General features: G+C 48.8%; 1 protein-coding gene across 6 annotated transcripts in view; it reads right to left on the bottom strand.

Moving 5' to 3' along the window:
• The window catches only part of ATP2B4 (ATPase plasma membrane Ca2+ transporting 4), a 95,189-nt gene that overhangs the window by 19,308 nt on the left and 59,513 nt on the right, over positions 1-16,368 (bottom strand). For 3 of the 6 annotated variants that reach the window (XM_064477066.1, XM_064477061.1, XM_064477062.1), the window contains exons 6-15: positions 16,134-16,256; positions 14,936-14,971; positions 13,230-13,391; positions 10,304-10,518; positions 9,722-9,964; positions 8,950-9,191; positions 7,784-8,012; positions 5,244-5,423; positions 4,453-4,540; positions 3,708-3,814 (exon numbers count right to left, since the gene is read on the bottom strand). In XM_064477066.1, the coding sequence (XP_064333136.1) occupies positions 3,708-3,814; positions 4,453-4,540; positions 5,244-5,423; positions 7,784-8,012; positions 8,950-9,191; positions 9,722-9,964; positions 10,304-10,518; positions 13,230-13,391; positions 14,936-14,971; positions 16,134-16,256 (1,625 nt within the window). The remainder of the gene's footprint in view (positions 1-3,707; positions 3,815-4,452; positions 4,541-5,243; positions 5,424-7,783; positions 8,013-8,949; positions 9,192-9,721; positions 9,965-10,303; positions 10,519-13,229; positions 13,392-14,935; positions 14,972-16,133; positions 16,257-16,368) is intronic. The other 3 variants (XM_064477064.1, XM_064477063.1, XM_064477065.1) reach the window with 2 other exon arrangements.

Genomic DNA, 16,368 nt, shown 5'->3' with positions numbered 1-16,368 from the left:
TGCTGTACCATGCACTGTAAAAAGAAAGGAGGGGAAAAAGAAAGAAAGGAAGAAGGAAAGGAAGGGAAGAAAAAAGAGTATCTTTATAGAGATACTACTATGGAATAATATCCAAGTTAGGCTGTTAAGTAAAAATAAGCAAGATGGAAAAAAGAGTGTATAATGTGTATATAGATAAATATAGGAAAGTAGCACTTATCCAGGAGAGTAAGGGTATGAATACATTATACATTTGATTATATTTTAAAGAAACAAACAGAAGGCTAAACCAAAAATCAGAGAAGTTACCTGTGGGGTTAAGAAGGAGGCAACAGGGTGGAAGTTATAGGAATAGAAGCTGGACTTCTATGAATAGACCTTGTTTTGTACATTTGACTTTAGAATTATGTAACTACTTCACACAAGTATAAAACAAATGTAAGATTAAGTAAGCAATCTCCAAAATGGGAAAAAAACCACAAAACATGATATAAATGAACTGGTATAACCAGTTGGTGGCACAACCACACAAAGGGAAACATTCCAAGTGACTTTTTAAAAAACACAGTAACTTGATGGTGCCTTCCCAGTGGGATACACCTACAGAGAAAAAGGGCTGCAAGAGAAATCAACTGTTTCAAATAGAGTAGTTGTATTATTATTGCTATTTTGAGACTATTACATGTATTTTAGGATGATGCAAATAATTATGTTAATGCCATTAGGAATCAAAATTTTCAGCTTAAGAGATAAATATAAAATCAGGGAAGATAAGGGGGGGGGATATAGCTCAAGTGGTAGAGCACATGCTTAGCATGCACAAGGTCCTGGGTTCAATCCCCAGCACCTCCTCAATAAATAAATAAACCTAGTTACCGTCTCCTGCCCACCCCCCAAATCAGGGCAGATAAATAAAATTAGAAAGTTAGAATTCTGTAATTCCAAATTTCAACTGGAAATGCCAATATGAATTCACAGTATTTTATCTCTATCTTAAAACAAAGAAACACAAAGCAAAAAGAGACATAAAAGATATGACTTTCTAGCTTTGTTGACAGAAAAGTTCTAGAAACAGTAATTTAGTCAGAAGTAAGGAACATCTTGAAAGTCAGACTGTGTTCTCTAAATATCATTTCTCACTAAAATGAAGCAGAACTCCTTTGAGACATGGATGATTCTAGATCCAGGACAAGAAATACGCGCGATGAATCTGGAACGTCTTATCGTGCAAGAAACCAGGAAGGCTGTTATAGACAACTGAGGTGGTACTAAGAGGACTCAGCAGTGCCAAAGGGGCTAGTGATGGGTCAACATGCACATCAAAACAATAGTAAGGGCAGTGGATTGAAACAGCGAGCATACATAAATCCATGAGCTCATAATAATACATGAAAAAAAATTAGACTATTAACTTTTAGTAGTTTAGTGAATTTTAAAAAATCAACAATTCATTCGTTACCTTTGGAGGATCCTAAAAAATCAACTCATTATTTTGAAAACTGGTAAATAAAGGAAAAGAATCAAGCACTTAACCTGTGTTTCATGTCGGAACTGAACCTCGGAGTAACCAAACAGCCGATGAGGGCAAATTTCTTTTTACAGAAATAGAGAAACCCAGAACACTGTCATTTTGCAGCCCCTAGTGAAAGATGGGATCTAGAATCTGACTGCTTACAGACGTGTAAGTTTACAGGAAATACAAAGGGTAAAAGAACACGGTCAAGGACACTACAGGGATGCAATCAACAAAACCCAGGCCGTGGGACATTGTCTGCAGACAAACAACCCGGCTCCTTCAAAATGAAACAGCTAGGGAAAAAACGACGGAAGAGGATTGTGCAGAAAAGAGTTAACATACCAGGCCTGAGACTGCTATCCTGAGAAAGGCCTGTGTGCAAGGCTGGCCCTCGGCTGGCATCTAGGAACGTGGCTCTCGGAATGCTCCCAGTCAACAATTAATTGAAAATTAGTTAGTGATTCACTGTGCCTAGGCTATGCCCTTGGTTTCCATCGAAAACTTGCTTTCCTTCTGGGAGTCTGGAATCTTAGGACGTGCTAGGCAGACGGTGCCTGTATGACCAACCCCAATAAAAACCCTGGGCGCCAAGTCTCTGATGGGGTCCTCTGGACAGAAACATCACACACGCGCTGCTGCATTTTCATTGCTGGGGAAGAGCGTGCTCTTCGTGACCCTCGCAGACGGAGCATCGGGGAGCCCGCGTGAGGATTCCAGGCTCTGCCTGTGACTGTCTCCTGACTGTATTCTTCCTTTACCAATGTGAGGCATCTTGGCCACGAGCACAACCATATGCTGAGTCTCCTAAGTCCTTCTAGTGAGCCCACAAATGGAAAGGGTGGTCTTGGGGGCCCCAACACGGAGATCCTATAGGATCAGTGGTTCTTGAACATTAGGACGTGTCAGAATCACCCAGAAGCCTTGTTAAAACACAGATGGTTGGGCCCCATCTCCAAGCTTTCTGATTCAGCAGATCTGGGCTAAGGCCTGAGAACCTGCATTTCTGTAGGTTTCCAGGTATGGCTAGGAGGCACACACTTCAAGAACTACTGTTACAGAATAATAGATTTAAGGGATATACCAACCAACTGCACTGTATGGGTCTTATTTGGATTCTGCCTTGGACAAATAAACTATAAAAACAGCATTTATGAAGCAACTGGGGGAATGTGAACACTGACTAGATACCTGATGACAGTATCCTATTACTAACTATTGTGGATTAATAATAACGTATTATTATAGGACTAATAATGGGATAAATAATAACAGGATACTAACAGACAGTGAAGAATCAATTGTGTTACGAGATAGTAGTGCTGTGATTCTTTTAGACATATGTTACTGATACATACTTACCTTCCAGACACACATACAGGAGGAAACGACATAATGCCTTGGATTTGCTTCACAATAATTCAGCTAGAGATGGGGAAGCGGGTATGTGTTGGGGTGTCAGTGAAACAAGACTGGCCAAGCGTTGATGTCTGACGCTGGGTGACAGGTGCACAGGGATTCAACAAACTATTCTCTCTACTTCTGTATATTCTTGCAATTTCCTGGAATAAAAAAATTTTCTATTGCTGTTAAAGAGAGAGCCCTAAAGACAGATTACGTCCTGAATGTCCTGCCACTGCTTAAAAATCACCAAGAGGTCAGTGTATATGGAAAGCTTACAATCATAAGCTACTTGAGGGTGAGGATGTACTTTGTAACCCGGGAGCTTCTAAACGTCAGAATCAACAAGGGTGCCTGCTAAGAAAACCCAAACATTTCTGGGATCCAGCCCAGAGGCTGCTGCATCAAGATCTCCAACTTGGAATATGTGATTTTAAGTGAACTTTCCAAGTTGACTCTGATGCTTCCGGCCTCTCGAGTCATAAACAGTGCTGACCACGAAGCACACGTTTTCCACACGGAACATGGATTTTCCATCGTGTGCCTGGGCAGACAACATCACCATGTTCGTGGGTAGTTTCAGCTGGTCTTGCTTTCTCGGGCAATGATATGCCATGATTTCCCTGCCTTCGTACCTGATGGGTCCCTCATTCTACGCATCACTGGCCAGGTCGGTAGGAGAGACGGAGTTAGAGGCAAGAGCACACAGTGCGATGTTTCGGTTCAGGAGGCAGCGAGTCCCCAGGGGCCTGTCCTGGCTTCCTGATGGCGGAGGCAGGCTGCAGTCGGACAGATGCTACGCTGAGCTGCTTACCATGGCAAAGCCAACATCTGCTTTCTTCAGAGCTGGCCCATCATTCGTGCCATCACCAGTGACAGCCACCACCTGTCGCTGCTCCCCAACAGTGCTGTCAATGATGCCTGGGGAAAACAGACACACCACAGTGAGTCCACACACGCCGTCCGAGGCCTGCCCCCCACGGAAGGTGCTTTTCCAGTCTTCCTCTTTGGTCCCTGCCACCACCTCCCTTTCTACTCTTTTTTTCCCTTTGCTGGAGGTCCTACACTGTCACCCGACAGCAGTGAATTATTTCATGGGTAGCACTCTAAGCTAAGAAAATCTAGCCTCGTCAGGTATCCTGTCTGGTGCCCTCAGGCAGCTGCTATGTGGAGCAAAAAGCACTGGCTGATTCGAAGGCAGAGACCAGGGGTTGCACGGTACCACGTCCACTTCCCAGCTGGACAATGTGGGCAAGTTACTGGTCTTTTCAGCCTCAAATTTCCTTACTTGCAAAAATTGGAACAGCTGAACCCGCGCTGCCCAATTCATGGCGCTACCGGCCACAAGACACGACCGCGTTTAAAAGCAACTGTGTTACGTGCCTTACGACCAGGGGCCCAGATGTTTGCTGAACTGAATGCTCCCGCCACGAGCTGGGAAGCTCTCCTAGGACCTCCCCGTGCAGGACAGGACAGCTGCTTTGGCTGAGGGTTCTTACCTGCGCTCGCCCTGGCCTGCCTCCCTCTACCCCCAGCGCCTGCTCAGGAGCCAACCTCACCTTTCACCAGGGTATGCTTGTCAGTGGGGGAAGATCGCGCCAGGACTCGGAGTCTCGGCCAGATTTTGTCCAGCTCTTCTTGCTCTACCTGCCAGCACGAGACCACACCTGAGTCAGTCAAGCCCAGAACGGCCATCCAGGAAAACGTTACTTCTCCACACATGCTGAGCTCCTGGGAGACCTGGCGTCCCACGGCCCGTGTAGGACTGTTATTCCGGACTCCAGTGGAGAGGAGGCAGCCAACTCAGTCTCCAAAGGCAGATTCATTGATGTGTGACCATTCAGGCCCTGCTTGTCTGCTTTCTCCTCCCAGTTCCCGACCTGGCAGCCAATCCCTATGTCTTAGACCCTTGACAGGAGGTGGGCCAGGGTCAGCTGTTGGCTCAGGCAGCTAAACCTCCTGAGGACTGAGGTTTGATTTCTATGTAAATCAGGCAGTGCTGGTCTGCTCCACACCCAGACCACGTCCTCTTCCTAACCTGTGCCACTGTCCGTCACAGGGCAGTGACACTGGAGGGCTGAGGTGGAGGGAAATCAGTGCAAAATCATCCCGTGATGGAACAAAATGGAAAGACATGAAAAGTTAGTGTCTCAAAATGTAGCTTGTGAATGCATGAGAAGAAAGAAAACTCCAGTTCTACCGTCTGAGCAGCTTTGGGAAAAGGGACGTTTCACTACGAAGAGATTTTAGTTTAAAAGCCACCCACTTTCTCCCACGGGTCCCAGAGGCCTCACACGAGAACCTGCCCCTCTCTCATCCCGAGGACCCGACCCCCGCAACCCACACCCACCTCGCCCTTCTCATTGCGGATGAGTCGATTGAATTCTTTGCCTTCTAAGCACAGTAAGTCGTCCCCAGGTGTCAGAATGCCACATTTGGTGGCGATGGCCCGGGCCGTGTTGATATTGTCACCCGTCACCATTCTGACAGTGATGCCTGCCCGTTTGCATTTGGCAATTGCTTCTGGTACCTGAGAGGAGAGGAGGAGGTGGGGGTGGTGAGGCCTGGTAAGATGCTCAGGCTCGGATGTCCCCTCACTGTGGACGGGAGAGAGGCACCCTGGGGAGCAGAACCACGGGGCGCAGCCCAAGTCCGGTCCTTTTTATATTGCTTGGTGTCCTCACTTCTGTCCTACCTACAATACTCACATTTGAATTTGGCTTCTTGTACCATGACTTGAAGGGGAAATTTGCTTCAAGAGTCAGGTGTGAAAAAAGCTTACTCTCCCAATTACAGTCCACATTTCTTAGCAGGGCATGTCTGGTCTTTGAGATTTTGCCACCGCTTTCCTTTTTAGCAGAAGTTTGTACCACCTTCCACCTCCCTGGCCCATCCTCCAACCGTATCAATTCTTTTTAAGTTTCCCAAATGCGTGACACCTCTCATGCCTCTGGGCCGTGACGACTGACAGCCCATTGGTCAGAACTTCTTAGAAGCAGAAACTTTTCAATGCCCTAGAGTTGAAATTAGCGTTCAGCTATTCTGAGGGCGGGTGCTTCGTGCGAATACGCTGATTGAAAGAAGGTGTCTAGAATATTTAAAAATTAACTTAAAATGGATTAAAGACCTAAATGTAAGACCGGATACTGTAAGACTCCTAGAACAAAACATAGGCAGAACACTCTCTGACATAAATCCCAGCAATCATTTTTTGGATCTGTCTCCTAAAGGAAAGGAAATAAAAGCAAAAGTAAACAAATGGGGTGTAATTAAACTTAAAAGCTTTTGCGTGGGAAAGAAACTACTGACAAAAGAAAAGACAACCTACTGAATGGGAGAAAATATTTGCAAATGATGTGACTGATAAGGGACTAATATCCAACATATAAACCGTGCATACAACTCAGAACCAAAAAACCTAACAATGTTACCTACCCCCCAAAATAAAAAGCCAAAAACAAACAAACAAAAACCCCAACAACAACAACAAAATTCTGACTGAAAAATGGGCAGAAGAACCGGTCAGACATTTTTCTAAAGAGGAAAGGCTGATGGCCAACAGGCACATGAAAAGATGCTCAACATCACGCATCAGCAGAGAAATGCAAATCAGAACCACGATGAGAGATCACCTCACACCTGTCAGAATGGCCATCATCAAAAAGAACACAAATAACAAATGCTGGCAAGAATGTGGAGAAAAGGGAACCCTCGGACGGTCAATGCTGGGAATGTAAATTGGTGCAGCCACTGTGGGAAACAATACGGAGGTTTCTCAAAAAACTTAAAATAGAACTACCACATGAGGCAGCAATTCCACACCTGGGTATATATCCAAAAACAAACAAACAAACCAAAAAAACCCACTGATTAAAAAAGATACATGAACCCCAATGTTCACAGCAGCATTATTTACAATTGCCAAGATGTGGAAGCAGCCTAAGTGTCCCCCAACAGAAGACTGGATAAAGAAGATGTGGTATATTTATGCAACGGAATACTATGCAGTCATAAAAATGAACAAAGGTTTGCCATATGCAGCAACATGGATGGGTTTGGAGGGCATTGTGCTAAGTGAAATAAACAGACAGAGAAAGATGCATACTGTCCAATATCACTTCTATGTGGAATCTAAAAAATACAACCAATAAAGAAGCAGACTCACAGATACAGAGAACAAACTAGTGTTTACCAGTGGGGGGAAGGGAGGGGGGAGGGGCAATATGAGGGCAGGGGAGTGAGAGGTACAAACTCTCAGGTATAAAATAAGCTACAAGGATGTATTGTACAGTGTGGGGAATAAAGCCAGTATTTTATAGTAACTATAAATGGAGTATAACCTTTAAAAATTGTGAATCACTGTACTGTATACCTGTAACTTTATAATATTGTATAGCAACTATATTTCAACTAAAAAAAAGAAAAAAGGTGGCTAGAGACAAAGGTGGTGTCCCAGTTAGTTCTGCCTCCTGCCCGTTCTTTTTTTTTTTTTTTTTTTTTAATTTGAAACAGTCAGTTTGCAATGCTGTGTCAAGTTCCGGTGTGAGCGCAATAGCCTGGCCGACCTGCCTGTTCCTGATCGCCAAACAATGAGCCCAGAAGCCTACGCTTCTCACCCCCAGACAGCATTCACCATAGGAATGCCACTCTCTATGAGGCCAGTGCTCCACAGCAGCTCTGTGAAGCCGGAAGCACGGGGACATCCATCCCTGTAAATGAGAAGCAGTTAGGAAACTTAGGGAAGTCAAGTCACAAACAGAAACTAGTACCCCAGTTCCCGTGACTTCGAGGTGGCTTCTCATTAGGTCCCAGTGGGCCTGCACGTGGGCCAAGGGCCACTGGGAGACTTCCATTCCCGTCTCCTAGCCCTTTTCCCAGCCAAAGCCTCACCTCCGGGCGCACGGGGTCCTCAATGCCCACCACTGCGATACAGGTCAGCTCAGTGAGGATTTCGGCCTCGTTGTCCCACAGGGGCTCTACGCTGAAATCCCGGTAAGCTATGCAGATCGTCCGGAGTCCCTCGGAGGCCATGGGCTCAATGACAGCGCGTATCATCTCATCTCGGTCCTTACTCTTGAACGGCACTGCTTCCCCTTTCTTGTCCAGGATGCGGTTACACCTGGGGAGGCACACAGTCAGAAAGCAGCATCCCCCTCCCCACCCACTGCACCCCCACAGTCATTTACAGACGTTCTGGGAATTCTGCATCACACCTCCAAAGATACTGTTTCGCGGTCATAGATCTCCATCCATCACCCAAAGCTGAGCCCCTTTTCCCAAGGTGGGGCAGCCGGTAGGTGGATAAGGCAGGCAGAGCATGTGATTCTCCCATGTCATCTGTCCCTCCTCGCACGTGCACGCAACACCAACAAGGTGCTTTGTGGATCACCTCCTCTTTTCAACTTCCCAAAGGTAGAGAGACTTTCCCAATCCCCAGTGTCCAGAGGGCTCAGTGCGTAGGGTGTGCTCAACAAGAATGCGTTGACTGAAAGAAGGTGGCTAACACCGAGCTGGGGCATTGGTTTTCAGCTGCTGGCCCTGTATCCACGTAGGTCAACTTTTAATGACCTGTGGAGAGTCTAACCACTTTAAGTTATGCAACTGCCTGTGATGAGAACTGAGAATGAAAAGGGAACACAGAACTAACATTTCTAGTACCTGCTGTGTGCAAGGCATCTTACGTGCACTGGATCATTTAATCAGCCCGACCCTGTGAGATGGGCGGGTCCTCTCTTTCCAGAGGAGGAAAGGGAAGCTTGGGTGGCCTCGGTCTGAATCCTGGCTGTGCCTCTATTAGCTGTATCACCTCGAGCAAGTTACTCGGCTTCCCTGCACGTCTGTTTTCTCATCTCTAAAACAGGGGTAATGACCGCATCTACCTCGCTGAGCTGTGGAAAGTACCAGGAACCACCCGAGGTACTTAAGGACAATGCCTGTCGTCAGTCACGGTGCCGCCACCTCGAAGAAGGGCTCGCTCGTCGTGCACGTGGGTGCAGCGGAGAGCACGGAACCCAGACCTTCCTGCGGGCAGGAGAAGTGCAGGGAGGGGCACTCACTTGCGCAAGATGATCTCAGATGCGCCCTTGCTGTACATGCGGAAGCCGCCGCCAGGCTTCTGGATGACGGTGCTCATGGACTTGCGCACCGAGTTGAAGGTGTACACCTTGTACAGCTTCTCCTCGGGCACCTCACTGCGCACCGCGTGGTAGTCCTGCTTCAGGTCCGTGACAAAGCCCAGCAGCGCACACTCCGTTTTGTTGCCCACCTGCCGCGGCAGGCCCCCCTCCTTCTCCGGAGGCTGGAAGGGAAAAACGTGGGACTACTGAAGATGCCCCAGACAGAAGGGAACTTAGGAAGGAGAGAACTTCCCCACAAAGCTTTCACCTCTGTCCAGAGTCCGTGGGGTAGGTGGACAGTGGTCAGTGGTGACTGTGGTCCCTGAGCCACCTGGGGCTTCGGGTTTTTCGTCGCCCCGGGGGCGGTGCTGGTGTCTCACCCTGTATGGGGGTTTTATTCTAACACTCTCTCTTAGTTTTCGGAAACTGAGTAGTTTACTCCCGATAAGCCCAATTCTGCTACCAGCATGAGGTCTCTTCCGAGATACTGCCTTTACATGGTGACTGCAGGGCATTTCACAGCCGTGGAGTCCCACCCGCCTCACGCCACCTCATCTACTCCCGTGGATTATTCCCTAGTCTCACCCCAAACGTGTTCACTGAGGAGCGGGAAATGGGATGTGGGATGGCAATTCAGGTCGAATAAACAAGAGAAAAGCAGTGGTTCCCTCCAACCACCCGTTTTAAGTGTCCTGGCAAAGGAACAGCTCACCAGAATCTTGGAGGTATAGGCACTGTTGATAGAAATGCCATTGACAATGAGGTCCAGCACCTTGGGCACGAGGACATCGGGGCTTGGGACCTGATGGTAACGGGTATCTCCGATATAAGCCTGCACCACAGTCATGCGGTTCATGGTCAGCGTGCCTGTCTTGTCAGAGCAAATGGCCGTGGCGTTGCCCATGGTCTCACAAGCATCCAAGTGCCGCACCAGGTTATTGTCTTTCATCATTTTCTACAGGGGAGAAGGGAAAAGTCTTGAGAGGGGACCAAATGAGCGCTCCCAAATACAGGTCAAAGGCCGTTTCCTAGTTAACAGCTCTCCACATTTCATCCTCTTGTCCTGCACAAAAATGCACGATGCCATTTTTGTGAATCCTCCTAAGATTCTCCTGGGTTACTTAAACATTGATGCAACTGATCAAGATGGTCCTTCCATAGTGTCAGTGGCTTCTGCTCTTGGGAGACACCACCCAGACTTTGTGAAGACAGAGTGGCCCATCCTTTTACCAGAGGTTACATGGCACCCTCCCCCTCCGGTCTCTGTCCTACAGGAAGAGAGTTCCAGTCTCACCTTCACAGAGTAAGCCAGTGAAATGGTGACGGCCAGAGGCAGCCCCTCCGGCACAGCCACCACCAGCACAGTGATGCCAATGATGAAGAACTTGACGAAATACTGGACGTAGATGGCGGTACACTCAGCTAGCCACGGTCTGCGATGTATCACAAAGTTGTCGATCACAAAGTACAGAATCAGGATGATCACTGTGATTGCAGACATGATCAGACCTGCCCGGGGACAAGGCACATGAGTCCAGGCTCAAGCGTATGCCTAGGGCCCTAGCCAGAGATGGCCTGGCATACATTGAAGCTTTTGCTATGAAGTTTTAAAACGACCATCTCCAGGAAGTCACACCAAAAGCGCCGATCCATCCTCTGGTGCTTGCACATTACAGAGCAGGGGAAAAGACATGACTCTGCACTCTGCAGACTAGGTTCTAGTCTCAGTACTGCACCAACTCGACTCGTGGCTTTGGACTGGGCTTTGAACCCCGCCCCCAACCCAGTCTATTCCCTCATTCATAAATAAAGGGGTTGGTCTAGTTTTCTAAAACATCATTCTATGATTCTATCTCAGGCCTACCTTCTTCCCACAAATCATGATGTAGTGACTGTCTTTGCCTGTTCCTAGTAGTCTGTCAATTTGGACTTCTCCCCTAGTAGCCTGGAGAGCATCAGGCAATTCATGACCTGTTTCCAGCGATGCCCCTGTGGTGTCAGCACATCACCTACACCACTAACTCTTAGACCGGCGCTTCCCAACCTCCCTCCTGGTACGGTACAGACAGAAGACAACAATAGCAAATATCAGTATAGCGGTTCCTATGAGTCAGGCAAGGACTTCAAATCCTCATAACAACCCTGTGAGATAAGTTACTATTGTCAACCTCTCTTACAAGGAAACTAGGGCACGGAGAGGGTTAGATATGGTACACTGGAGGGGGACCAGCCATCCTGGTTTGCCTGAGACTGAGCAATTTCCTGGGATACAAGACTTTCAGTGCTAACACCAAGAAAGTTCCCAAGTGAACTGGGAGAGCTGGTCACCCTACACATCCTAAAATGGAAGAATCCGCTCACGGTCAGAAACAACTGGCCCAGGGGCTCCGACGGCCTCGGTTGCTGCCTGGCCGCTCAGAGTGCTGAGGGGATGGGTGTCCCTGCCTGTGGCACAATACCTGGGAAGGGCTCTGATTCAAACCATACGTTGAGTTCTGCCTGCTTTTCCCAAGGGTCCAATGATTCAGAGGAATGAGGGCAAGGCTAGAGGTGATTATATCAATGAAAGCACATTCTTTTTAAAAAATTTTTATCTTTTTCTTATTTGTTGTTGGGGGCTACACAATTAGGCTTATTTATTTCTTTTTTAATGGAGGCCTGGGGATTGCACCCAGGACCTCGTGCGTGCTGGGCACATGCTCTACTACTGAGCTATGCCCTCCCTGCCTCCGAAAGTATATTCTTTTGTACTTTGCATCCTCAGGGTCAGGGCTAAAAGGTGAGGCAAGCAAGGCATCTAGGATGCAACATTTAAGGAGGCATTCACTCTCAGGGTGGTGCAGGCCATCCCACTTGCCGCCCCAGAGTCCTGGTCTCGCTTGGTGTGTGAAATGAACAAACAGAGGGGACCAGAGGCCAGCCCTCGGGTGGCCTGGACTCCCTAAAGAACAAAGCAGGCATCAGGAGCACAACAGGAGGGGTTAGGCAGGGGCTGTTTAATGTTTCAGACCTGTGTGCCAGGCTCAGTGACTGGCCTCCACACTTGTAATTCCTCTCACCCGTGCATCGTCTACATGCAAAAGATGTGGTGGAGGTCAGAATGAGCTGGGGGCTGGAACTGAATGAATGGGTGAGAATCACACTGTCCAGTAACTCCCTATGACGCTTAAAATGTTCTCTGTTCACGCTGTCCAGTATGGCAGCCACCAGCCACATGTATTTATCGACCAATTCAAGTAGGCTCATGTGACTGAGGCGCTAAATGTTTAATTGGACTTAACTTTCCTGCGTTTAAATGGAAGCAGCCACACACGGTTAGCAGCTGCAGTAGTGGACAGTGGAGATTCCTGCTAGCTCAGTGCGTGCTTAGCAGAGCAGCGGCACCTGCCTCGCCCGGGGAGCTTATTACAAATGCAGAGTCTCTGGATCCCAAGCCCAGACCTCCTGAATCAGAGGCTGCACTTTAACAAGATCCCAGGTGAACTGTACACACAGAAATGTACTGGACTAGACTGATTGTAATAAACAGAGAGGTGGGGTCAGGAAATAATTAAATAGTGGAAAAAGACTGTACTTGAAGGGACGCGTCCAGCGAAGGGGCCAACTTCCTTTTGTTCCCTCCTGCAGTCCCCTCGCCAGCCCACCCCAACACTGAAAGAAGGCCGGAGAGAGTGTAGAAGCAAGTGACGGAGAAGCCACTCCCTCTCACGATACACAGGAGTGCCTTAGTGACCTCCGCTCTGGAAAGAGCTTCTTTAGTCACTGCCTTCCTTTTCCCTCCAGTCCTCGTTTGGAGCTGATTGCTCCGTGCCTGGCCAGATGCCACCGCTCTGGCCAGGGAACTGCCCTCGGCATACAGCAGCCTTCTCTGCCCTTAGGGAATTTACAAGCCCAGTCATGCACGAGACAGGTGACTAGTCATCAAAGTCTTCCTTCTTGCTAATGTGAATCTTCCCTGAGTGATACAAGCTCACCACTTCCCATCTGTTTGGGCCTTTTACCCTGACACGTAGGAAAACATTTCTCTCTGCAGAAGCCTAGGGAGTGGCCAGATGGTTGCAGAGAGGGACACGGCTACCTGGACTGCACTAGCCACTCGGGAATTTTCAGTTTCTTTCTGCCAGACCTGGCTGGCGTAGAAAGAAGGCCATGAAAGCAGCGGGGATCTGGAAGAGGACGGATAAACGACACCGAGAAGGCTCCACCCTTCTCCGACTCACCAGCTTTCCCAATCTGAACAGCCAAGTGCGTCAGCTTGCCCTGCAGCACCGACTTCTCCTTTTTGGGCAGCTTGGCTGCCTTTTTCTCCTTTTCCTCATTGTCGATCCCCTCTTGGCTGTTGAGTGGTTGGATTTCCAAGGCCACCCCATCCTGAGTCTTTGCTAGAGTGCACACACAAACAGGACAGGTGAGCGGGCAAAGTAGTAGCAGCGAGTAGCAGGCGGGTGGAAACTAACAAACCTTTCTGTCTTATTCCTGGAATACGTCTTGGACCCCTGACGTCAGATCTGACCACCACCACCCCCTGCCTAACCGGGAGCTTGCCTCCGACCCTCTACTAGGGCCTTTTGAATGATACTCTAACAACTAGAGGGGAAATGGGTGCTTTTAGGGTATGGATTTCTTCTTCAGTGGCAGCTTCCTGGCACAACCTCAGAGCCCCAAGCCAGGTTTATTCCAGCAAGAGGATTAGTCATACCACTAAATGCTATTACCAACAACCATCCTTCCTGGAATTCAGTGCTCAAAATAGTGAATCTTTACTGCAGAAAGGGGCTGAAGGGAAAGGCTGGTAGATGTTCTTAGAGCATAAGGGTCCTACTCTGCTCTTTGAATGGCTCATCCTTCTCTCTCTGTAGACTGCCATGGAAGAAACAGATCTCAGACACAGGGCATTTTCCAGTTCCTTCTTATATTAGTTGAACGATAGGGGAAGGAAACCCCCTTTCTCCCCTGGCTGACGAAGGCAGGGAGGTGCAGAGTAGGACCTAGGGGTAAATCTTTTGGGGGAAAGGGAAGAAGCTGGTGTGAGGGACCCCCTAGAATAAGAGAAAGCAGGGATAAAGACAGACATATAAATCCATTTTGCTTTAAAAAGAAGAGTTAAAGGGATCTAAAATTAAAGAACTATTTCTGTGGAGTCCTGGTCCTCCGACGGATGACTTTATTTCTAAGGACTACTATGATGTGGGTTACAAAAGGGAAAAAATCTCCACGAGCTGTCTCAAGAGAGCAGTTCTTGCTAGTTCCAAACCCCCCTCCAGCGTCACCCCTGCAGAGCTCGATGCCCTTCCTGAGATAATGTCTCTGCTGTCAGACTCACAAACAAGACAGAGACAGGATGTAAAACACAGCCTCCAAAAAAGAAACACACACCCGATTAGGAGGAAGAAAACAGACTGTGGAGAGAAAGTCACAGAGAAAGGAGCTCTCTCCATCCCTGGGAAGACGGGCAGAGAAGGAATCCGGACAAGAAGAGGACACCAACGAGGAAGCTGGCAAGAGGAGGGTGCAGGGACCGCCCATCCCAACTCCCTCCACCACAAGGGCCCTGAAGTCTTCCGGCCCAGAAGCTGATGACCGGCCCAGAAGCTGATGACCGTTGGTGTTTGAATCCGGCCTAGGGCAGTGAGGCAAGGAGCTCGGCACCCTGCAAAGAGGGATCAATCCCGTGTGCTCCCCGAGAGAAACCTTGACATGAGGTTCCTTGCGCCAACAGCAGAGGGTGCTGTTGCCCCGTCTTAGATTGGGTTTGGGAGCTTGCCACCTCCCCCAAATCTCTGCACCTTCCTCAGGACAGGGCATCTGGGCCACAGCAGCGGACAACAGATTTATGGAGAGGAAAGGGGAGACGGCAGATGGCCTGGAAAGGTCTGGTTTGCGTGTGAGCAGGTAGAGATGGTAAATGAGGGAGCGGAGAGGTTACCTTTGTTGCGATTTTCAGGGACTCCTTGTTTTTTACCTGTTTGAACAAGCAAGAAAAAAGTGGAGACCCAAAGTGACTCTTAAGAGATCAGATATCCAATTTGCTGGTCCCGCTCAGAGCCCAAAAGGGGAACAGGAAAGGGGGTGAGTCGCAGGGAGGGGAATGTGAAGGAAGCTCACATCTCTGTTCACACCCATCTCATTACAGGATCTCACGGATCTCCGGAATGCGGGCCAGACCCGTGTGGGTACGCGGGTGAGCGCACACCCGCTTCTGAGCTGCTTTCTCCTGGAGCACGGTGGCTGCTGGGAGGGTGCTCCTGGCCTGACGTCATCACATCACTTGGAGAAACGGGGTGGGGGGTTAGGAAGCGAGAGGTTTGAACAGTTTCTGCCTGATGGCAAAGGCCCTGAAAGGTGCCTCCACATGGGTTCGCCAGCACTGGGCCAGCCTCGTCCTTACTCACTGGCCGGCAGCTACAGAAACGAGGAGTCTAGCTCCTGAGCGAATGAGTTTTGTCTCCTTTTCATCAACTGCCCTCCACTAAGCAGCCCAGGAGGGCCCTCCAGCCAAGCAGGAGGGTGCCTTCTCTCCTCCAAGGGAAGAAGGAAAGCACAGGGGAAGGTGTAGATTTGGTTCAGGGGTTTTTATTCCTTCTGTTTTCCTTCTTTCAGGAACAAGTGAATGGCAAAGACAGGACTGCCTTTGGGGCAGACATCCCCTCTCTGTTTTCACTCTCCTGGCCATGTCTCTCTTCCGCTGACAGCCCATAGTTTCAGCAGGAACCCAGTTTCTTCTCCTGGACAGTTTTCCCTTAGCTTTGATGGTTCATATAATCCCTCATGTCTTAGGAAGAAAGGGAGGGGTTTGGAAGACTACACAGCGGGTGTTTGGGGCCAGAGCACCTCACCAGCTCATTTGGGGCAGGCTTTCTACCTCATCCCTTTACTATCCAGCAACAGACACAGGAATTGAGGCTCAAATGCAACCTGATTTGGGAGCCTAGAGCCAGGATCTGGTTTTCGTTAGGGCACTGGGGGAGCCAGGGACGACACCTTTATCTTGGCACAGGGTTTGGATGTCTGTACTCATCTTCCAGCAGGTTCTTCCGGCTAGGTACTTCATTCAGACCCGTTCCCTTTCCTAGTTTGTCCTTGGGGCTGGAAGGGAAGAGATGCTCATCCTGAAAGCCCTTTACCTTTTTTCTTCTTCTCCTCTTCTCCCTCACTGGCCCCCAAGAGGGTAAAGATGATTCCAGTCTGGGAATTGACACCCACAGCAGTCACTACCATCCGGCCAGAACCCTCCATGACATGGGTCCCTACGCGAGGAAGAAGATGGGAGAGGCGTTGTTTTGTACCTAGTCACGCTTCAGTGTGAAACACGAACTTAGGGGAAAAACAGCCCCCCTTCCTCTCCCACAGGCAGCGATA

This window comes from Camelus dromedarius, chromosome 21 (assembly GCF_036321535.1).
Source record: "Camelus dromedarius isolate mCamDro1 chromosome 21, mCamDro1.pat, whole genome shotgun sequence".
Taxonomy (NCBI): Eukaryota; Metazoa; Chordata; class Mammalia; order Artiodactyla; family Camelidae; genus Camelus; species Camelus dromedarius.
This window is presented reverse-complemented; position numbering and strand designations above follow the sequence as displayed.